General features: G+C 40.4%; 1 protein-coding gene across 1 annotated transcript in view; it reads left to right on the top strand.

Moving 5' to 3' along the window:
- The first annotated feature begins 325 nt into the window (after positions 1–325).
- Positions 326–23,460, top strand: part of RAD50 (RAD50 double strand break repair protein) — a 107,467-nt gene continuing 84,332 nt past the window's right edge. Inside the window, exons 1-2 of the mRNA XM_061422840.1 lie at positions 326–764; positions 3,258–3,341. Coding sequence (XP_061278824.1) covers positions 636–764; positions 3,258–3,341 — 213 coding nt within the window. The 5' untranslated portion in view covers positions 326–635. The remainder of the gene's footprint in view (positions 765–3,257; positions 3,342–23,460) is intronic.

Here is a 23,460-nt window from a genome sequence, read left to right as displayed (position 1 = left end):
AGAGGATGAGATGGCTGGATGGCATCACCCACTCGGCGGACATGAGTTTGAGCAAGCTCCGGGAGTTGGTGATGGACAGGGAAGCCTGGCCTGCTGCAGTCCATGGGGTCGCAAAGAGTTAAACACGACTGAGCGACTGAACTGAACTGAGAGGCGCCTCACCCCTGCCCCTCCCCTCCCCGCCCTCTCGCCCCTCCTCCCTCGGTCCGCAGCTAGGAGACACAAGCCCATTTCAAGACCTGGCACGCAAAGGCCTCAGATTGTAAACCTGCGCGCGCACCTAGCTTCCGACTTCCCGGCGTGCCCCGCGCCTGCGGCGTAAACGCGCGCCGGCGCAGCAACCCACCTGACCCGCGGCGTAGCCAAGGCGGGAGTCTGTGAGTGCCTCGGTCTCGGGCTCCCTGGGCCTGGGGTACTGCCCGCGTGTGTCGTGGGCAGCCCCGGGCTGGCCCCCACCCCCGCTCTCGTCCTGCAGCAGGGAAGAAAGCCACTGTGGGAGGGACGGTCCCACCTCGAGTCTTCCAAGACGCTGGAGTCCTTACGACCCGTTCTTGCTGTGCTCCGGCCTCGCTGCTAAACTTTGGTGGGCCCCGGGATCTAGACCCCAGCTGTTGAGAAACGAAACGTTTGCAAACATGTCCCGGATCGAAAAGATGAGCATTCAGGGCGTGCGGAGTTTTGGAATAGAGGATAAAGATAAACAAATTATCACTTTCTTCAGTCCCCTTACAATTTTGGTTGGACCCAATGGGGCGGGGAAAACGGTAAGTCCTCTAAGGAGCCGCCTTCAGTTTATGGGTCGCCACGTGTTACAAATCTGGAGTAGAATATCTGCAGAGTTCGGAACTCTAGGGTGAGAGGAGTCAATATGACTCAGCTCCTGGGGCCCCAGGGTACACCTGGGTCGTCAGCTGACTTGCGTGCCCGGGAGCATGGCTTGGTGTGGCCTTCAGGTGTCTGTCACCTGAGGCGCCGACCAGACTTTTGTCCACTGCTGCCCAGTGGACAAGGTTTTCTTGAGAATCCCGAGAGGCCGGGAGCTAACTGCGTGAGCTTACGGAGCTCACAGCCCCACAGGAACTTTTTTTTTTGTCTATATTCATGTTTTCTTAATTCTCTTTATTCTCATGGCATAGCATTCATTTCCTGGTAGTTGTCCCCGTTGGGGATTTTTTTGTTGTTGTTGTTATAAAATATAAATGTATGACTTTAAGAAAACCGACTATCCCGACTAAGCATAATGACTAGGTAAATAACAGTTTTAAAATGAAACATCCATTGGGGCTTGGTTAAATTGAGAAACCATTTTATTGTTGGGATGCTCTTACCTAGTTCAAATAAAGGTTAGAGCACAGCTCATATACTGTGACTTTTTAAAACCCTGGAAATACTTAGAAATTTGAGTTGAGCCCTGGAATGGTATGCAATTATGAAAGAAGTGTAGCCAAGAAGCTCTCTGGTCTGAAAGGGTGGTTTGAGAAAAGCAAGGTGGTATCATTGTAACAGGGAGAAGAGGAAGTGGAAAGCATAGAGAAAGACAAGGTTTGGTGTTAAATGCCAGACTCTTGTTTATTTGTTTATGTAGAAAGATTATTTACTGATGCTTTTTTTATGTACCTAAGCACTATATTAAGTGGTACTGATGGAGAGGTTAGTATGTTTAGTGTTTATGAGCCCTAGCTGCTTGAATACAGAATTTTTTTTTTTTTTTTTTGCTTCTCCATTTATTGTGTGACTGGGCAAAAGTGACCTAAATGTTCTTTGCCTTAGTTTTCTCATTTATAAAATGGATGTTAAAAATAGTTTCTATGGCCTAGGGTTAATGTGAGAATTAAATGCTTAATGTATGTAAAAGTGGTTAGTACAGTACCTGTCACATAAGGTTGATACTAGCCACTTGTTTTGTTTCAACTTTAAAAAAAAATTCAGCTTTATTGGAGTATAATAGCATATACATTGTAGGCTATTTAAAGTATACATCATGGTGATTTGACAAACATGTGTTCCCCAAAAGGTTTCTCTTCTTCTAGTTAGTTAAAATATCTATCACCTTGAACCAGAAAGCTCAGCTTCTCTGTACAACGTTGCCAAATTAAATCCCGGAGACAGTTTTGGGTGAAGTAGAAAAGGGTAGCTTTATTGCTTTGCCATGGAAAGGGGGACACAGCGGGCTCATGCCCTCCAAACCATGTGTCCCCAACTGGGGAATATAGTGACAAGTTTTCTAGTAACAGCATGATTAGCTCCTGGCCGTTCTTCTGATGGTGAGGGAAGTAGGAGTCAACATCATCAACCCTCAGGTGTAATTACTCTGGGGTCTGCATGTCCTGGGCAGCATCCCACCTGGAGGGGTTTCGGTATTGCTGCTGCTGCTGCTTCTGCTAAGTCGCTTCAGTTGTGTCCGACTCTGTGCGACCCCATAGACGGTAGCCCACCAGGCTCCCCCATCCCTGGGATTCTCCGGGCAAGAACACTGGAGTGGGTTGCCATTTCTTTCTCCAATGCATGAAAGTGAAGTCGCTCAGTCGTGTCCCACTCTTAGCGACCCCATGGACTGCAGCCCACCAGGCTCCTCCGTCCATGGGATTTTCCAGGCAAGAGTACTGGAGTGGGGTGCCAGGGCCTTCTCCGTCTGTATCTGCAGAGTAGCTCAAAGATATTGTGATAGTGTGTGTATCTGTTGGTAGGGAAACAGGACCTTACCCCAAGGCTGCTCTTGACTGTCTCTCTCTGGTCTCATCCCCTCCCTCCCCTAAATAACTTTATTGCATGAATCTGCCCTTTGGAACTCAGGGAAGGTCATGGAGGGTGAATGAAGGCTGCTTCCTATAATCAAAGAAATGGGGAACACAGAAAGTCCTTGTGCCCAGGAGCCCCACAGGGCCCTGCAGGGTATCAGCCTCACTTTTTATCCTTTTATGTGTGTGTGTGAGAACATTTAAGTTTCACTCTCAATAAATCTCATTTATACAATATAGTATAATCAGCTATGGTGAGCTGTTTAAGCCAATGTTATTAAAAACAGTTTAATAAGAAATAGAAAATTTTCCTCCCAAAATAATAATTATTTTTTATTTCAGTATACCTTCTTAATTATATAGCTTTTCTATATTTATATGTCAGGTTTTATAATATCAAAATTTACCTAATCATGTATTTTATAGTCTTTTTTATAAACATTTATAATGAATTAACATTTTATGGTTAAATTCTGCAGTTTTCTAATAAGTAAATAATATAATTTTCTATTTCTTTAGACCATCATTGAATGTCTAAAATATATTTGTACTGGAGATTTTCCTCCTGGAACCAAAGGAAATACATTTGTTCACGATCCCAAGGTAATGATGCCAGTGAAATTTTTTTTTCTTTTATTTTTTAATTTTATTGAAGTATAGTTGATTTGATTGTGTTAATATGTGTTAATTTCTGCATAGCAAAATGATTCAGTTATATACTTTTTCATATTCTTTTCCATCATGGTTTATTACAGGATATTGAATATAGCTTCCTGTGCTATAGAGTTGGACCCTGTTGTGTATCCATGCTAAATGTAATAGTTTGCATCTGTTGACTCCAAACTCCCAGTCCACCCCTCCTCCTCCCCTCGTCTCCTTGACAACCACAAGTCTGTTCTCTGTGAGTCTGTTTCTGTTTTGTATGTGCGTGCTCAGTTACGTCCAACTCTGCAACCCCATGGACTGCAGCTTACCAGGCTCCTCTGTCCATGGGATTTTCCAGGCAAAAATACTGGGGTGGGTTGCTATTTCCTACTCCAGAAACATTTTTTTAATAAAATTTTTATAATGATAAAAGTGATAGCTCATTGTAGAAAACTTGGCAGTGGAACAATATGAGATATGAAAGTCACTCATGTACAGTCAGTGAGTGATAGCCATTGTTGACATTTTCATGTGTTTCTTCTCCTTTACGTACTGTCTTAAGTAGCTGAAGTCATACTCTTAATTTTGTGTTCTGAGCTTTTTTTCCATCTAACATTATCATCTAGTCCTGTGTTATTAAAAACTATATTAAATTCTTAGTCTGGGTGTTTGGTACATGGGTACTTTTTATTTTATTAATTTACTTACTTTAATTGGAGGCTAATTGCTTTACGATATTGTAGTGGTTTTTGCCATACATTGACATGAGTCAGCCACGGCTGCACATGTGTTCCCCATCCAGAACCCCTCGCCCACCTCCCTCCCGATTCCATCCCCCAGAGTCATCCTAGTGAACCAGCCCTGAGCACCCCGTCTTATGCATTGAACCTGCACTGGCGATCTGCTTCACGTTTCAACACTACTCCCTCAAATCATCCCACCCTCGCCTTCTCCCTCAGAGTCCAAAAGATTGTTCTTCACATCTGTGTCTCTCATCTTGTGTCTCTCTTGCATATAGGGTCATCGTTACCATCTTTCTAAATTCCATATGTATGGGTTAGTATACTATATTGGTGTTTTTCTTTCTCACTTACTTCACTCTGTATAATAGGTTCCAGTTTCATCAACCTCATTAGAACTGATTCAAATGCATTCTTTTTAATGGCTGAGTAATACTCTATTGTATATATGTACATAGGTGCTTTTTAAATCTTTGTACTTCTTTGTCTGAAATATTTTCTACTTAAAACACCTAACCTTTTATGAACATTTTTAATGATTGCATCATTTTCTTATATTTAGCCTTGCTTTTAGTTTTTCATTAAAATGTACCATGATGAAAGTCTGTGTATGAATCTTTGAATTATGGTGTTTTAACTATTAGTGTGTGTTTAGGACATAGACTTTTCTATATACATTTTGGTTTATAGTTTTTCCTTTTTTTATTGCAGTATAGTTGATTCACAATATTGCATTAGTTTCAGGTATACAGAAAAGTGATTCAGTGATATGCGTGTATTTTTTGATTATTTTCCATTATAGCTTGTTACAAGATATACAATATTGTTGCCTGTGTTAAATCACTCTTATCTTATATATATTACTATGTATCTACTAATCCCAAACTCCTGATTTATCTCTCTTCCCGAAGTAGGTTTTACTTTGGCATATGTGTAGTGAGGTCCTGTGCCTCTCATTACCCCTGCTTCCCAAGAGTTTGTTGTGTATTTCTTCCAGGCTTTTTTGTATGTTTATGGAAAAAAAACCTCTGTATACAAATACACTCACATAAATATTTTAGTATATTAATAGAATTTTATTTTGACTATTGTACAAATCAAGTATTTATTTTGTGATATTTTTGTTGCTGTTTTTTTAGTTGCTAAGTCATGTCCAACTCTTGTGGCCCCATGAACTGTAGCCCTCCAGGCTCCTCTGTCCATGGTATTTCCCAGAAGAATACTGGCGTGGGTTGCCTTCTCCCAGGGATCTTCCCAACCCAGGAAACAAACCAGTGTCTCCTGCGTTGGCAGATGGATTCTTTACCACTGTGCCACCTGCAGATACGTTAAGATATATATGCTTTTGTTTCATTATTTTTCGGAGAAGGCAATGGCACCCCACTCCAGTACTCTTGCCTGGAAAATGCAATGGACGGAGGAGCCTGATGGGCTGCAGTCCATGGGGTGGTGAAGAGTTGGACACGACTGGGCGACTTCACTTTCACTTTCATTATTTTTAATTACTTAATAGTATTCAATTGAGTTTATATTCTCTAGCTTATTTAACTGATGCACTGTTGATAGTCTTTTAAATTGTTTCCACTTTTATATGGCTAAAGATAACTGATTATGAAAGTGATCTCGGGCAATCTTGGCCTGCAGTGGCTTGAAGCAGGATTTTGGCTCCCTGGCCAGAGACTGAAGTCAGGCTGCAATAGAGCACCGAATCCTAGACTCTAGACCATCAGGGCCAGTGGTCACTGACAAGGCCCTGGCCCATTGTTTTGTAGAAATTAATTTCCACAGAGACAGAAAGTCATGAAACATGTGAAGTGTTTATTTGAAAGAAAAAGAATATGTATGAATAGACTCACATGAGCAGCCTCAGAGAATCATGCCCTGGAGGTAGTTTGAATCACTTATATGGGACATTCCTTCCAGGTTTTCTCTGGCCAGTCATATTACTTTGCCTGGTTCTGAGCCTGTATTTGATTTAACTCAAGGTCCTCCCCTGTGTGAGCGCACATTTTTCAGCCAAGGTGGATTCTAGTGAAGAGGCCTATGGGCAGGTTGACATCATCTACCATGGGGTGGTTCCCCCATTTTTTTTGCCCCTTAGGAGCCTTTCTGTGCATGTGTTGTTGGGAATGTCTCCTTGACCTCAAGAATGAGAAATATGTGGTCTCTATCTGGGCAGGGCTCAGGTCCTCCTCACTTCTGCTGTTATTTTCGTCTTGGAGTATCTGTCCACAGGGGCAAACTCCAGCTGCTCAGCCCGGGGCACATCTATCTCCTGTCTCAAATCCCCCCTGAGAGATGTGAACCCCAAGAAATCTTTATTGGGAGGATAAAGGGTGAAGGTCTGTCTTTTGGGCTGGCATGGGGCATGTAAGCCTACCTAGTTGGGGTCACAGAGCTCTCACCCTGTCTCAATAAAGGGCCCAGGATGACCTCTGTTGTTACACCAGCAGGATCTGTTCTGAGGAGTGGCTGGCATCTCCGCATCGCCATTGTCTTGATATGAAACTACTGTAATCTGGAAGAGACAAACTTAACAAGTAGATTAAAAAGGCAGGGGCCAAAAACCAATAAATGAACTATTATAACCAGGGCCCAAGCAGGAGTAAGAACCAGGTTATATATGGTAGCAATTTTGATCCTGGTCCATATAGAGTCAGTACTGGGGTTACCCTGTCAGAAGGGATGGAGCCATTTGGCATGATCTTACATATTTTTTTTTTTTTTTTATCTTACATATTTTTGATGTCTGCTTCTGTTAGCCCAGTGTGATTTGATGTGGGTGTTATAGACTCGGTTGGATAACCTGACATTAATAGACAAAACAGATCTCATTTCTTCTCAGGAAAATAAGCCTAAACCCAGTTTGGACCTAGTGCTTTGGGGAGACTTGTAACCAGGTAGCCAGTTGTCTAGTTTAATCTAACTAGGTTTTAACCTTTGATGTGATATTAACACATAAATAATAGAAGCTGTTGATCATCATACATATCTCTTCTTTTTGTTATTTTGTAAAGCAATTTTAATATCTAAAAATGTAACAGTTATAAGAGGAGACTTTTAAAAAGTAAGGTTGTAGTTGCCAGCTGTTAGCAGACACTGTTTTGAGAATGGCTGGTGGCATCTCAAGACTGATACCGCTCAGAAAACTTAAGTTCTCAACAATATAAGGACTTGTCTGAAATCACACCCAGTACTAAGTGTCACTTAGTATTGCCTTGGATGTCTAAAGCATAGTTACTCCATTTTGACTTTTAATTGTGGTTTTCTCCGTAATAGTCAAAGCACATGGTGCCATTAATGATGTTAGTACCTCTCTAGGTATGAGAAGATGCAAGAATTTGGGCTCATAAAATCTCCTGAAAATATCTATCTGAAGGCCTGTTTTGTCAGTTTTTCCCAGAGCACAGAGTGAGTGCCTCATTACTGATCTCTACCCTGAACCTCTTTTAGGGAGTGTTTAAAGGTCAGCAGCTGCAGCGGCTCATGATTTAATCCTTGCCACCAACCTACAGCGGTAGGTGGCAAGTGCCAGTCTCCAGTTGTCAGGGCCCCTTTATGGTCATAAATTTTATGGTCATAAAAAGGGCCCTTTCATAACCATTTCATCCCATGGTGCTTGGAATGCTCATTCCTGGGTCTGGTGAAATTTTGTTGCTAGGCTGCTCAGTGAGCTATTATTGGACTAGGCCTTACTAACAGTAGCCATAAATTTCTATACCACCTGTATTAATTACTAGGTTCTTACGGTCTAGGAAAAAATTCCCTCTTCTAGCTTCTTCTCATAAGAGTACCACTGTTATAGTCATTGACCTCATATAGAACTATATATTTTTGTTGGAGACTCAGTCACACAATGGTAAATGCAAGAAATGACAATCTTATAAAACAGGCAATGTAAAAAAATAATATAGCTAACAGTATTATTACGGTCATAAGTAAGAACTTAAGAATTTGTATTAGGTACAACCCAGTATATCCCAGATTGTCTGACTTTGTTTTGTGCCAATCCTTATCTTTAAGGGAAATTATCCACAAGGCACTCAGCTTGGTTTCCTAGTGGTGGTCTTCAGTTGCTCAGTCGTGTCCGACTCTTTGCGACCCCATGAACTGCAGCATGCCAGGCTTCCCTGTCCTTCACCATCTCCCAGAGCTTGCTCAAACTCATGTCCATTGAGTCGGTGATGCCATCCAACCATCTTATCCTCTGTCGTCCCCTTCTCCTACCTTCAGTCTTTCCCAGCATCAGGGTCTTTTCCAGTGAGTCAGTTCTTCTCATCAGGTGGCCAAAGTATTGGAGCTTCAGCATCAGTCCTTCCAATGAATATTCAGGACTAATTTCCTTTAGGATTGACTGGTTTGATCTCCTTGCAGTCCAAGGGACTCTCAAGAGTCTTCTCTAACACCACAGTTCAGAAGCATCAGTTCAGCACTTAGTTTCTTTATGGTCCAACTCTCATATCCATACATGACTACTGGAAAAACCATAACTTTGACTCTACAGACCTTTGTTGGCAAAGTAATGTCTCTGCTTTTTAGTATGCTGAGTTTGTCATAGCTTTTCTTAAAAGCTTTTCGTAAGCATCTTTTAATTTCACGGCTGCAGTCACCATCTGCAGTGATTTTGGAGCCCAGGAAAATGAAGTCTGTCATTGTTTCCATTGTTTCCCCATCTGTTTGCCATGAAGTGATGGGGCCAGATGCCATGATCTTAGTTTTTTGAATGCTGAGTTTTAAACCAGCTTTTTCACTCTCCTCTTCCGCTTTCATCAAGAGGTTCTTTAGTTCCTCTTCGCTTTCTGCCATAAGGGTAGTATCATCTGCATATCTGAGGTTATTGATATTTCTCCTGGCAATCTTGATTCCAGCTTGTGTTTCATCCAGGCCTGCATTTCACATGATATACTCTGCATATAAGTTAAATAAGCAGGGTGACAATATACAGCCTTGAACTACTCTTTTCCAAGTTTTGAACCAGTTCATTGTTCCATGTCTGGTTCTAACTGTTGTTTCTTGACCTGCGTACAGGTCTCTCAGGAGAGGTGATCTGGTATTCCCATTTCTTTAAGGAATTTTCCAGTTTGTTGTGATCCACACAAAGGCTTTAGTGTAGTCAGTGAAGCAGAAGTAGATGTTTTTCTGGAATTCTCTTGCTTTTTCTATGATCCAGCTGATTTGGCAATTTGTCTCTGGTTCTTCTGCATTTTCTAAATCCAGCTTGAACGTCTGGAAGTTCTTGGTTCATATACTGTTGGAAGCCTATCTTGGAGAATCTTGAGCATTACTTTGCTAGCGTGTGACATGAGTGCAGTTGTGCCGCGTGTTGAACATTCTTTGGCATTGCCCTTCTTTGGGATTGGAATGAAAACTGACCTTTTCCAGTCCTGTGGCCACTGCTGAGTTTTCCAAATTTGCTGGCATATTGAATGCAACACTTTAACAGCATCATCTTTTAGAATCTGAAATAGCTCAGCTGGAGTTCCATCACCTCCACTAGCTTTGTTTGTAGTGATGCTTCCTACAGCCCACTTGACTTTGCACTCCAGGATGTCTGGCTCTAGGTGAATGAGCACACCATCGTGGTTATCCAGGTCATTAAGATCTTTTCTGTATACTACTTTTGTGTACTCCTAGTGTTACTAATTATCCTTAGTATGATTTAATTGTTCCCAACAAAGGAATTAATTTTTCTTTAGAAATAGTAAATCATTTACTACATTTACTGAGCCTTTTCTACAATGACTATTTCACACCTTCTCTTAAACTTAAAATGTACTCTGTTCAATTGATGGATGATCTTGCCTTGTGTTTTCTTGAGAAAGTAGAAGGAATCAGATGGAAAGTCCTCATTTCCAATAATTAAATCTACCAAACTACCCTGCATATATATCTGTAGTGTTTTCACCTTTGTGATAGGGGTACATTGTTTATCATTTGTTTTAAGGTCAATTAAGTCCTCTTGGAACCTAGATCCAATATCAGTCACTTTTGTCAAGTCAGGCATTTTGCCTTTCAGCTGTCTTTGCTCCTGCATTCAGTTTCTCCCTCTTTAGGGTATCATTTACGTCAGCAGATAAACATGGTCAGGTTGCACCAGTCTACAAACAAACTCTCCCTTTACTCCAGTTCAGCCTCTGGCTACTACTCTTTGTTCTGTTTATACCAAAATTCTTAAGAGTTATGTGTACTCATTGTTTTCACTTTATTGCTTCCCCTTTTCTCCCCAGCCTACTCTGTTTAGATTTTCTTTTTTTCCCCCTCACTAAAACTGCTCTTGTAAGGTCACCAGTAATCTCCATATTGCCAGATAACTTTAAAAAAAAATTTTGTTTAGCTGTGCCAAATCTTTGTGGTGGCACGTGGGGGTCTTTGATCTTGTGGCATGTGGGATCTTCTCTTTTTTCAGTTGTGACATGCAGAATCTTTGTCTTTGTATCTTGTGGCATGTGGGTTCTAGTTTCCTGGCCAGGGTCTCCTGTGTTGGGAGCACAGAGTCTTAGTCACCGGACCACCAGGAAAGTTTCAAAACGGTTATTTTCTAGTTCTCAATACTTTCTCTGCAGATTTGATGTATTAATAATTGGTTTTCCTCTTTTTTTTTTAAAACATTGCTCTCTTGGCTTTCATGACACCATAATCTCATACCTCTTTTTTGATGGGCCATCCTTTAGTCTCCTTTAATGAGTCTACTTTTGCCTGACTCTTCTTGGATGATATTCATTCTCACAGCTTTAAGTATCGGTTATGTTGCAGGAAGAGGGACCTCTTTCAGGGCCCAAGAGTGGGCTCTTGTCTAACACTCAGAAACGAATTGTCTGAGGAGACATGTGCTGAAAAAGCAAGTAACTTCATTGGGAAGGGGTACTCGGGCAAAGAGCAGCAGAGTAAGGGAACTCAGGAGAACTGCTCTGTCGTGTGACTCGTGGTCTCAGGTTTTATGCTAATAGGGTTACTTTCCAGGTTATCTCTGGCCAATCATTCTGACTCAGGGTCCTTCCTGGTGCTGTTCTCATTGCTCGTCCAGGATAGATTCCAGTGAGAAGGATTCTGGGAGATTGGTAGGACACATGGATTAATGTCTCCTGTCTCCTTTTGATGTTTCGCAAATTCTTCCGGTTGGTGGTAGCTTGTTAGTTCCACATTCTTTACCAAGAACTCCTGTTGTTAAGATAACCCATGCAGATGGTTACTATAGGGCCTGGCCTTGACAGGCAGTTTGGGTCAGTGGTTCCCTGTACAGTTACATGCTGATGAATTCCCAAATATTGTATTTAGTCCTAACTTCTTTCCTAAACTATAGACATATATGTCCAGCTGTTTAAGTATTTAATGGGGATCTCCAATATAACATACTGAAAATAGAACTCTTGGTTCCCTGTTCCCCCATTCCTCTCACATTCTCAAGCCTGTTACTACCTCAGCATCAGCACCCTGCAGTTTAATAAATGATGTCATCTGCACCTTTGCTCATGCAGAAACCTGTTTGTCATTCTTTTAGTGATTCCTTTATCTCATCTTGTTTCTAATTCATAAGCAGTTCTTATGTACTCTTCTACAGTATGTCCAGAATATGTCCCTTCATTTCATCCCTACTGTTTTCCTGGTCCAAGCCACCACCTTCTTCCCTTTGAACTATTCTGATAGTCTGTAGACTTGTTTTCCTGACTCATTCTTTTCTTTTTCTGGCTGTGTCATGTGGGATCTTGGTTCCCCAACCAGGGATTGAACCTGTTCCTCCTGCAGTGGACATGTGAAGTCTTAACCACTGGACCACCAGGGAAGGCCCTCCTGCTTCATTATTGAAATTCTTTTCTATAGAAAAGAAGAATCTCTTTTCTAATAGCAACAAATTATCTCTAAATACTTATTCATTCATTTAACAGGGAGTGGGTCTTTTAAAGTCTGAGGAAAGAACACTCCCGTCAGTGTTAATACTAACTGCAGAGTCCGTGAGGTAGGATCATATTTGGTGTGTTCAAGGAATCACAAGGGGAGGAGCAAAATAATCAGGGGAAGACTAGTAGAAAATTAAGTTAGAATATTTGAAGGGTCTAGATCCTGTAGGATTTGGGGTTCTAATTTAAATGGGAATCCATTAGAAGATTTAAGCAGGAAAAGGGCATAGTTTGTATTTTAAAGTGATCAGTCTAGCTGTGAGAGGACTGTCTATAAACCGCAAGGGTAGAAGGGTGAAGACTGATGAAGGGCATTTTGTGGTAATCCAGGTGAGGAATATTGGTGGCTTAATTAAGTGGTAATGGTAGGAAATATGACAAATGCTTGGATTTGGGATGTTTTAAAGGTAGAACCAGCCGATTAGCTATTGATTTGGGTAGTGGTGTATGAGAAAAATAGAAGCATCAAACAGAACTTCAAGTTTTTTGACTTTAGCAAATAGACAAAATAGTAGTAATGAGGAAAACTCTGGAAAAGGACATTTGAGGGCCTCTGGTTTAAATGTATAAATTGGGATGGGAATTCCCAGGCAGTCCAGTGGTTAGGGCTTGGTGCTTTCATTGCCAGGGCCCACCACCCCGCTCCCTCCGCCCCGGGTTCAGTCCTTGGTCAGGGAATTAAGGTCCTGCAAACTGAGTGGTGCAGTTAAAAAAGAGGAAAAAAACAACCCACATGTAAATTGGGGTGTTTGTTATGTTTGTTAGATATCGAAAGGAGATGTCCGGTAGGTAAATAGAAGTATGTCTGAGGGGAGGTTTGAGTTAAAATTAGGAATCATTGATGCGTACACTTACATATGTATATAGGCTTCCCTGGTGGCTCAGAGGTTAAAGTGTCTGCCTCCAATGCGGGAGACCTGGGTTTGATCCCTGGGTGGGGAAGACCCCCTGGAGGAGGAAATGGCAACATATGTATATAGTCAGTCTTAAAGCCTGATGGGATCTCCTAGGAAGTGAATATAGAGAAAACCCTAGCCTAAAGCATATTAGCATTTAGAAATAAGAAAGAGGAGGAGCCAGTGAAAGATGCTAAAAAAAAAAAACAAAACAGCTAGTTAAGTAAGGAAAATAGAGAATGGTGTCTTAGAAGACAAAAGAATAGTGTCACAAGAAAGAGGAGTCATCAGCTGTGTCAGGTATGTCGATAGCTCAATCAAGAAGCAGATTTGACTATGTGAAGGTCATTGGTGATCTTGACAAAACCAATTTTAGTAATCTGAGAAAACAGGAGGTAAGGAAGTAAAACGGGTAGAATTGTTTTATGAGTTTTGCTATAAGTGGAAAGAGATGGGGCAATAACTGAAAAGGTTTGCAGGATCAAGAAGAGTTTTTTTTGGCTTTTGTTCCTGTTTTTTCTACATATGTGTGTATTTTCTGGATGTTTCCATGTTGATTGATGCTCTAGTATCTCTGCCAGTCTCATCTATCACCCACCCCCTTTCCAATTGCTTTCATCTTTTTAGAGCTGTTTTTCTCAGGTATCTGCTTATGTCCTGTCTGTGGTTCTTCTGGCTATGGTGGTTTAGCTCTCTTCACTTATTACCCGCTTTTCGGCTGCTCTCATTTTCCAGTTCTGAGCTCCCACCCACACTTGTTCATCAACTCTTCTCTCCTGAGTCACTCACACCTCCTACTGTGGGTGGAGCCATTCCCCTCACCTGAATTGCCCACATCCCCTCGGTTTTCCCAATATGCTATGTTCTTCTCAACATTTCAGTTTCTCTCCCCCTCTTATATCTTCAACTTCTCTTGTCTTTCTATTTCCCTGTTTTAATTTGACCCTGCACCTAATACTGTTTATCTTAAACAAATGCCTGGGTTCTTCTGGTTTTTCTCAGTAATTTTTCTTACCTGTGTTCAGTTGTTGCTATCTTTTTAGGTACTTTGATTTCCATGTTGCTCTATTTGCCTAACTTCACACCTTTCTCCTCTACTTCTTTCAAACTTTCAGCTACGTAAGTACATCCATTCTTCTTCTACCTAATTTGCATTTCTTCAGTTGACCTGGACCCTCAGAAGCTCATTTCTCTGTTGTCTGCATCTCATCAAGTTTGTTTTGCTTCTGGCTGATACTGTAAATTTTCTGGATGCTTGTTTCCTCAGCAGTTTCTTTATCCCATTTTGCGGTCATATATTGCGTTCCTAAAAGTGGGAGATACTAGAACATTTATAAATTGATAGGAATGACACTGGATAGAGGGGGAAATTGATCTAAGGGAGGGGACAATTATAGAGCAAAATCCTTGCGTAGGCAAGAAGAGATAAGATCCATTGCTCAACTGAAGGAGTTAATGAGAGTACACAATGTTTATCCATTGTAAAAGGATGGCAGGCAGAGTACATATGGTAAATTTAGTAGTGAGAGAATGAACCAATTCTCTTTTGATTGTTTCTATAGTCTCAGTGGAAAAAAGAAGTGAAATCATTAGCTGAGAGTGGGAGAAGGGGATGATTGAAGCTAGTAAAATTAAAAGGTAGTCTTTATTTCAGAGTAATTTGATTAGGGAAGTGTTAAAGCGTTACGTGACGGTGTCAAGGGGTCACTTGAGGTTTGTGGGTGAAAATTTATAGGGAGAGCAACCATTATGTTTGTGTGTTTTCAGTTTTCTTCAGCTGCTCAGTGGCAGACACTGAGTGAGTTGGAAAGTTGGATTTAATCAAGGTTGAGGGTTTGCCTGGTAAATAAAATGAAGGGAGTAAGAGGCAAGGAATTTACTATATTCTTTTTTTTTCCAACTATGTTCTCAATAGATTTACTTATTTGATCAATCCCCTTATATGTAATGAATCTCCTATTGGTGCACCAGAACTCAAACACTCCATACTGGACCAACTCTACCCGCCATGTCCAAACCCTCTTCATCCTGCTTGGGCTGTAACTCCTCACGCTGGACCCTCATGTGGATGTTTTCCCATTCCGCCTGGGCTCTGACTTTCCATGCTAGGCTACCTCCCATTTTCCACCCATGAACACCTTGCTTACCTTTCTCAGCCACAAATACTCTTTACCTCGAGGCCTCTTGTAGGGTGGCTGTCTCTAATCTAGCATCTGAATTGTCCCCCCAGGCTCCCCCCTGCCCATGTGGATTCCCTCCTCAGTGTTGTCAGGCTCTGCATCCCCACAGTATGCCTTCCCCTAGAACAGACATCGTCCTTCTCCTGAGCTTGGTCATCTCTACTCACAGATGCCCTTTGAGCCTGCTTGAATTGACACCCTTGGACTTTGGAAACCCTGGGCCAAGCTGTCTGTCCATGTGTGTACCCTTGTCAGCCTACTCAAGCTCATTCAGCCTGCTCCGTGCTGAGCTACCATGTCCCCCCACCCCAGCTAGCATGCACATGTACCTTCTTCTGCCCCATCTAATGGTTTTACAACTAGATTGTTTGGAAAGAAAAGGGCTTATTATATTTTTTTGTTTTGGATAGAAATTCTTCTAAAGTGTAATATATGTTTCTCCGCCTTAATAAATTACTTAGTTTTACTGAGGAAGAGCCACCAGGGAAGCCCCTACTTTTTGAAGAGCATCAACAACAGCATTGTGTTTGAAGTGCTACAAAATACGCCTTCTTGACAGGTAGATGCCAGGAGAAAAAATATGTATTTGGCTAACCAGGCTATTTGTAACTAACCAGGCATATTGTAAACAATTTAACTCATTTTCTGGTACGTAGATGTGAAAAATCCTTTAACTGCCATGGATTAAAATCTCAGTAGTTACTTTCCTTGGCTTCCCTCCTAACTCAGTCAAGAATCCGCCTGCAATGCAGGAGACCCAGGTTCGATCCCTGGGTCGGGAAGATCCCTGGTGAAGGAAATGGCAACCCACTCCCGTATTCTTGCCTAGAGAATCCCAGGGATAAAGAAGCCTGGCAGGTTATGGTCCGTGGGGTTGCAGAGTCGGACACAAGTCAGCGACTAAAATAGCTACTTTCCTTGGGATGAAATGATAGGATCAAGTCCCCGGGCAAAGCTGAATATTAATCTTTTGCCAGCTCCTCACTAAGATGTCTGTATCTAAATTTCTCCTGGATTACTCTCAGCTCCTTATCTTGCCTCAGTCCAGTCTGTTTACCCTGAAGACAAAATGATTCTTCTAAAATGCATTATCTACTGCATGGTTTTCCTTTAAAAATCATAAAACTCTTTAATGATTTTCCATTGCTTTAAGTCCAAAACTCTTTTAACATGTTTCAGAAAGCTTTTAATTGGTGAAACTATCTTCTGTCTCTACTTTCCTTTTCCCTTCTTTCTGCAGAAAACTTTCTGAAATTACTTTAGCCATTCAGTGTCTCAGATCTTTTCATCTGCTTGCTTCTGCTTATCTTTGTCAGGTTTCTATTTAAATATTCATTTCTTTTGGGAAACCTTCTCAGTACTCTCCTAGGTAAGTTAGATGCCTCTCCTCTGTGCTCCCAGAGCATCTTGTACTTCTCTTATGATGCTTAACATTCCTTTTTCTACCCTTTTGTTTAACCCCTCTGTCTTCCATGCACCGAAGGAAAAAGTGTCATTTTTGAACCAAGACAACACATGAAAGCTGCTGCTGCTGCTGCTGCTGCTAAGTCGCTTCAGTTGTGTCCGACTCTGTGCGACCACAAAGACAGCAGCCCACCAGGCTTCCCCGTCCCTGGGAGTCTCCAGGCAAGAACACCGGAGTGGGTTGCCATTTCCTTCTCCAATGCATGAAAGCTAATGAATGCCTAATAAATATTTGTTAAACAGTTGATGAATATGAAAGTTAAATTTATGCTAAAAAGTCATTAAAAGATCAACAAAAGTTACTTACGGTTTTTTTAAAAAGGCAAAACCCGGAGTTTGTGATTTTGGTTGCAACAGAATAATGAGTATCATACTTGTGCTCCCAAGATGAACAACTATAAAACTGGAAAAAATATTTGAATCAACTCTTTCAGGCATTGGACAATAGATGCTGGGTTGTGATATCTAAGAAAAGAAAAATATATGTGGTGACTACACATTTATTCTAGCTTTCTACCTAGGGACACTTTACAAACTTCAGTGCATAGAATTAGAATCCAACAGAGAGCAGTAGTCACTCGGCAGATGAAACAAAGAAGTTTGGGTTTGCTGAGGTGGTTGTAAATTGTGAGGCAAGGTTCAGGGGTGGGATTGCTGTGTAGAGATGGGACCCCAGAAATCTTCATAAGGAACCCATGAGTCTTTTGCCAGATACTAAGCTGCATGTGCTTTAGAATGAGATTCAGTGAGGACTAGCAGAGAACAGCTACTGGGGTTGAGAAGTGGGATTGTAAACTGAATAGAGATTCTAGCTTTCCTTCCAAGGAGCAAGTATCTCAATTTTGTGGCTGTAGGCACCTTCCATAGTGATGTTGGAGCTCAAGAAAATAATAAAATCTGTCACTACTTGAAGTTTTCCCCGCTTCTGTTTGCCATGAAGTGATGGGACCAGAAGCCATGATCTTAGTTTTTTGGATGTTAAGTTTTAGGCCAGCTTTTTCACTCTCCTCTTTGACTTTCATCAAGAGGCTCTTTAGTTCTTCTTTGCTTTCTGCCATTAGAGTGTTATCCTGTGTGTATCTGAGATTATTGATATTTCTCCTGGCAATCTTAATTCCAGCTTGTAATTCATCCAGCCTGGCATTTTGCATGATGTGCTCTGCATATAAGTTAAATAAGCAGGGTGACAATATACAGCCTTGACAAAATGTTTTCCCAATTTTGAACCAGTCTGTTGTTCCATGTCTAGTTCTGACTGTTGCTTCCTGACCCACATAGGTTTCTAAGGAGGCAGGTAAGGTGGTCTGGTATTCCCATCTCTTTAAGGAATTTTCCACAGTTTGTTGTGATCCACACAAATACTTCAGCATAGTCAATGAAGCAGAAGTAAATGTTTTTCTGCATTCCCTTACAAAAAGACCCCAATAAAAAAAAAGGAATACCAGTAGGTTGTTTTTTTCCTAAAGTATAGTTGATTGACATTTTTGTGTTACTTTCTGGTGTACAATGTAGCGATTCAGTATTTTTGCAGATTATACTGCATTATTGGTTTTTACAAGAAAATGGGTATAATTCCTTGTGCATTCTTGTTGCTTACCTGTTTTGTATGTAGTATCTGTATCTGTTAATCCTTTATCCAAATTTATTCCTTTCCCCTCCTCTTTGGTATCTACAAGTTTGTTTTCTATATATCTATTTATGTTTTGCATATACATTCATTTGTATTATTTTTTAGAGGGAATAACTATTTTTAAATACAATAATACAGATAAATTAAACATAAAAGGATGGAAAATGTACTAAAATATACCAGCTAATAAAGAGAAAACTGAATTGGCTATATTAACATCAGACAGTATACTTTAGAACTAGTAATGCTATTGGGGTAAGAAGTGATGTTTCATGATGATAGAAGAATCAGATCATCAAGAGGATGCAACAGCTCTAGATTTGATCATATTTACTATCATTATTCTGAATTCTTTTTCAGGTAGTTTGCCTTTTTCCTCTTCATTTATTTGGACTTCTGTGTTTCTAGTTTCTTCCTTCATTTGTGTAGTATTTCTCTGCCTTTTCATTATTATTATTATTTTTTAACTTATTGTGTTTGAGGTCTCCTTTTCCCAGGCTTCAAGGTTGAATTCTTTCTTTTGGTTTCTGCCTTCCTAAAGGTTGGACCAGTGGTTTGTGTAAGCTTCTTATGGAGTGAGATTTGTGCTGAGTTTTTGTTTGTTTGTTTGTTTTTCCTCTGATGGGCAAGGCTGAGTGAGGTGGTAATCCTGTCTGCTAATGATTGGATTTGTATTTTTGTTTTGTTTGCTGTTTAGATGAGGCATCCTGCACAGGGTGCTATTGGTGGTTGGATGATGCTGGGTCTTGTATTCTAGTGGTTTCCTTTATGTGAATTCTCACTATTTGGGCTTCCCTATAGCTCAGATGGTCGGAGAAGGCAATGGCACCCCACTCTAGTACTCTTGCCTGGAGAATCCCATGGATGGAGGAGCCTGGTGGGCTGCAGTCCATGGGGTTGCAAAGAGTCAGACACGACTGAGCATCTTCACTTTCACTTTTCACTTTCATGCTTTGGAGAAGGAAATGGCAACCCACTCCAGTGTTCTTGCCTGGAGAATCCCAGGGACGGGGGAGCCTGGTGGGCTGCCGTCTATGGGGTCGCACAGAGTCAGACACGACTGAAGTGACTTAGCATAGCTCAGATGGTAAAGGATCTGCCTGTAGTGCAGGAGACCCAGGTTCGATTCCTGGGCCAGGAAGATCCCCTGGAGAAGGGAATGGCAACCCACTCTAGTACTCTTGCCTGGAGAATCCCATGGACAAAGGAGCCTGGCAGGCTACAGTCCATGGGGTCACAAAGGGTTGGACAGGACTGAGTGACTAACACTAACACTACTAGGATTAGTTCTCTGGTAGTCTAGGGTCTTGGAGGCAGTGCTCCCACTCCAAAGGCTCAGGGCTTGATCTCTGCCAATGTACAGCAGCACCATCCTCACCCACAGCTCGTGCTCACAACATCCACTCCTGCTCCTGGTGAGTCTGCGGTGAGTCTACAGGGCTCGGCTAGGGCACACATTATTTTTAATCACTCTAAAACATTCACAAATATGCTGAACTGTAAAACAAGTGTAAATAAATTGCAAAGGATTGAAGTCATACAGAATATATTTTCTGACCATGCTAGAATTAGACTAGAAGTCAATAAGAAAAAATCTCCAGATACTTGAAAATTAGACAGTACATTTCTCAATAACCCATGGGTCAAAAAAGGAATCATGAAAGTAATTTGAAAAATACTTTAAATAAAATGAAAGCATACCATATAAATATTTGTGGACTGCAGGTAAGTAATGGTTAAAGATTTATAGGATAACATGTTTATATTAGAAAAGAAAAAATGCCTAGAATTAATGACTTGAGCTTTTATCTTAAGAAACTTGGAAGACAAGAGCTAATTAAACTCTAAGTAAAAGAGAAAAATTAAATAAAGATAAGAGCAAAAGAATACAGAGACAATAGAATCAGTGAAAGCAGAATGTGGTTCTTTTCTTTTTTTAATCAATAAAATGAATAAACCTCTAAGCAAAGTGATAAATAAGCCACAAATTACCAATATTAGGAATGAAAGAGACAACATCACTGTGAATCCTACAGACATTATATAGGTAATAAGGGAATATTGCTAGGAGGTTTATGCCAGTAAATTCAGCAACTTAGATGAAATGAATAAATTCTCTTAAGAACATAAACTACCAAAGTTTACTCAAAAAATATACCTACTGAAGAAACTGAAAATCCTTACACCAAGAGTTTCAGGTTCTGATAATTTTACTGGTGAATTGTAAAAAAAACATTTTAGGAAGAAATAGTGTCAATTCCACACGAACTGTTTTCAGAAAAGAGGCAAAGGAAATATGTCCCAACTCATTTTATGAAGGTGATATTACTGTGTTACCAAAAACTAGACAAAGGCATTACAAGAAAACTACAGATGAGTAACTCTCACAAATGCAGAGATCCATAACAAAATATTAGCAAGTCAAATTCAGCATTGTATACATAAAGATCATACACTATGACAGAGGTCCAGAATTTAGTAGTAGGAGGAGAACATCCACAAAATCCTGATTGGGAGTCAGAGCCCAAGAGAAGAATGTGTTAGTCCATAGTGATATTTTAAAAATGAAAATCAAGGTGGCATTTGCAGGGGGGGTGGGTGCGGGGCAGGGTGTGAAGGATAAATCCCTTCCTTATAGTAGAATCTTAATAAATACAGGAGGAATAATGGAATTAGAAAACTATTCTTTAAAAAAAAAAAAAAGAAAACTATTCTTTGATAGCTATCACAGTAATAATTCATACAAGAAACATTAATAGAGGTGCTAAAACTGATGAAGGAAAAGCTTGATGAGATATGAGACATTTACACAGTTTCAATGTATCTGTTTCCCAAATATTGACAGCAAAGCAAAAAATAATATGATGGAGAAGCCTGGCAGATACCACCTTTACCAGGAGATAGAAGGTAACATTCTCAGTAATGATACAAATTGAAATAGTGCCCATCTGATAAGATGCAATGTAAAGAATATATCATCACTTCTGTGATACTGCTGTAGAAAAGTGAAGTTGCTCAGTCGTGTCCGACTCTTTGTGACCCCAAGGATAGTAGCCCGCCAGGCTCCTCAGTCCATGGAATTTTCCAGGCAAGAGTACTGGAGTGGGTTGCCATTTCCTTCTTCAGGGGAACCCAGGTCTCCCACATTGTGGGCAGATGCTTTACCATCTGAGCCACCAGGGAAGCCCAGTATTGCTGTAAAGAGGCATAATCTGATTCTAGTCCTGAAGACATATTAGAAAAATATAAATTTGGGGACACATTCTATAAAATAATGTTCTGTAATTTTTAAAATTATCAGTCATGAAAGTCAGGGAAAATCTGAGGAACTGTTCCAGATTGAAAGAAACATGACAACAATGTGTAATTCTGAATAATGCATAATGTGTAATTCTGAACTGGATCCTGTTATTGTAAAGGACATATTGGGACAGTTGGCAAAATTGAATGGGAACTGAGGACCATATGGTAGTAATATATCATTCTCAATTTCCTGATTTTTACAGTAAAAAATGCCCTTGTTTCGTAGAAAATACTGGTGTTTGGATGTCAGATCAGCAATTCATTCTCAGGTGGTTTGAGTGGAAAAGTCATGATGTATATTGTATTTCCATTTTTCTCTAAGCTTGTGATTGTTTTTTAAAATATTAAAAACAAACACTTGGTTCTTAAAAAGATAAAATTCATTTATTTTAAAAATAATGTCAGTAGATAATATAGTTCTGGTAAATTGAACTGTACTTTTCCTCATGCATGTATTTTTTTAATTCACTTAAAATTTATTTAAATTTATTTATGTGGTTCCACTGGGTCTTAGTTGTGGCATGTGGGATTTTTTGTTGTTGTTGTTGCAACACTCATATTCTTAGTTGTGGCGTGTGATCTAGTTCCCTGACCAGGGATCAAACCTGAGCTCTCCACATTGGGAGTACAGAGTTTTAGCCAGTGGACCACTAGAGAAGTCCCTTAATTTACTTTTAAAAAATTTTAATTTCATATTGAGGTATAGTCGATTTCCAATGTTGTGTTAGTTTCAGGTGTACAGCAAAATCATTCTCTTATACAATACATACGCCTTTTTTTCCCCCAGATTCTTTTTCCCCCACATTCTTTTTTTCCCCCAGATTATTTTCGCTGATTATTCCTAATCAGTATTACAGAATGTTGACTAGAGGCTCTTATGATATTACAGCAGGTCCTTGCTGATTGTGTATTTCGTATATGTGTGTGTGTTAGTTGTTCAGTCGTGTCCAACTCTTTGCAACCCCACGAACTGTAGCCTGCCAGGCTTCTCTGTCCATGGAATTCTCCAGGCAAGAATACTGGAGTGCATTGCCATTCCCTTCTCCAGGGATCCCGACCCAGAGATCAAACCCTGGTCTCCTGCATTGCAGGCAGATTCTTTACCATTTGACCTACAGGGAAGTCCTGTATTTTATATATAGTGAGAGTGATAATGAAGTCACTCAGTCGTGTCCGACTCTTTGCAACCCCACGGACAGTAGCCAACCAAGGTCCTCCGTCCATGGGATTGTCCAGGCAGGAATACTGGAGTGGGTTGCCATTTCCTTCTCCAGGGGATCTTCCCGTCCCAGGGATTGAACCCGGGTCTCCTGCATTGTAGGCAGAGGCTTTACCATCTGAGCCACCAGGGAAGGCCTAATTTTATATATAGTAGTATGTTAATCTCAACCTCATAATTATCCTCCACCCCTAGCCTTTCCCTGTTGGTAACTATAAGTTTGTTTTCGAAGTCTGTGAATCTTTCTGTTTTATAAATAAGATTTTTTTAGATTTCATATATAAGTGATGTCATATTCCTCTTTGTCTCAGTATGATAATCTCTGGGTCCATCCATGTTGCTCCAAATGGCATTATTTCATTCTTTTTTTTTAATGGCTGATTAATACTCCATTGTATATATTACCACATCTTCCTTATTAGTTCTTCTGTTGATGGACATTTAGGTTTCTTCCATGTCATGGCTATTATAAATAGTGCTACAGTGAACATTGGGGTGTATGTATCCTTTTGAATCATGGTTTTCTCTGGGTATATGTCCAGGAATGGGATTGCTGTATAATATGGTAGTTCTATTTTTAGTTTTTTAAGGAACTTCAGTACTGTTCTCCATAGTGGCTGTACTAATTTAAATTCCCACCAACAGTGTAGGAGTTTTCCCTTTCCTCTTCACCTTCTCCAGCATTTATTGGTTGTAGACTTTTTGATGATGTCCATTCTGACCAGTGTGAGGTGATACATCCTTGTAGTT

The sequence above is a fragment of the Bos javanicus genome, chromosome 7, assembly GCF_032452875.1.
Source record: "Bos javanicus breed banteng chromosome 7, ARS-OSU_banteng_1.0, whole genome shotgun sequence".
Classification (NCBI taxonomy): Eukaryota; Metazoa; Chordata; class Mammalia; order Artiodactyla; family Bovidae; genus Bos; species Bos javanicus.
The sequence above is the reverse complement of the archived record's forward strand: the minus strand, read 5'-3'. Positions and strand labels throughout refer to the sequence as shown.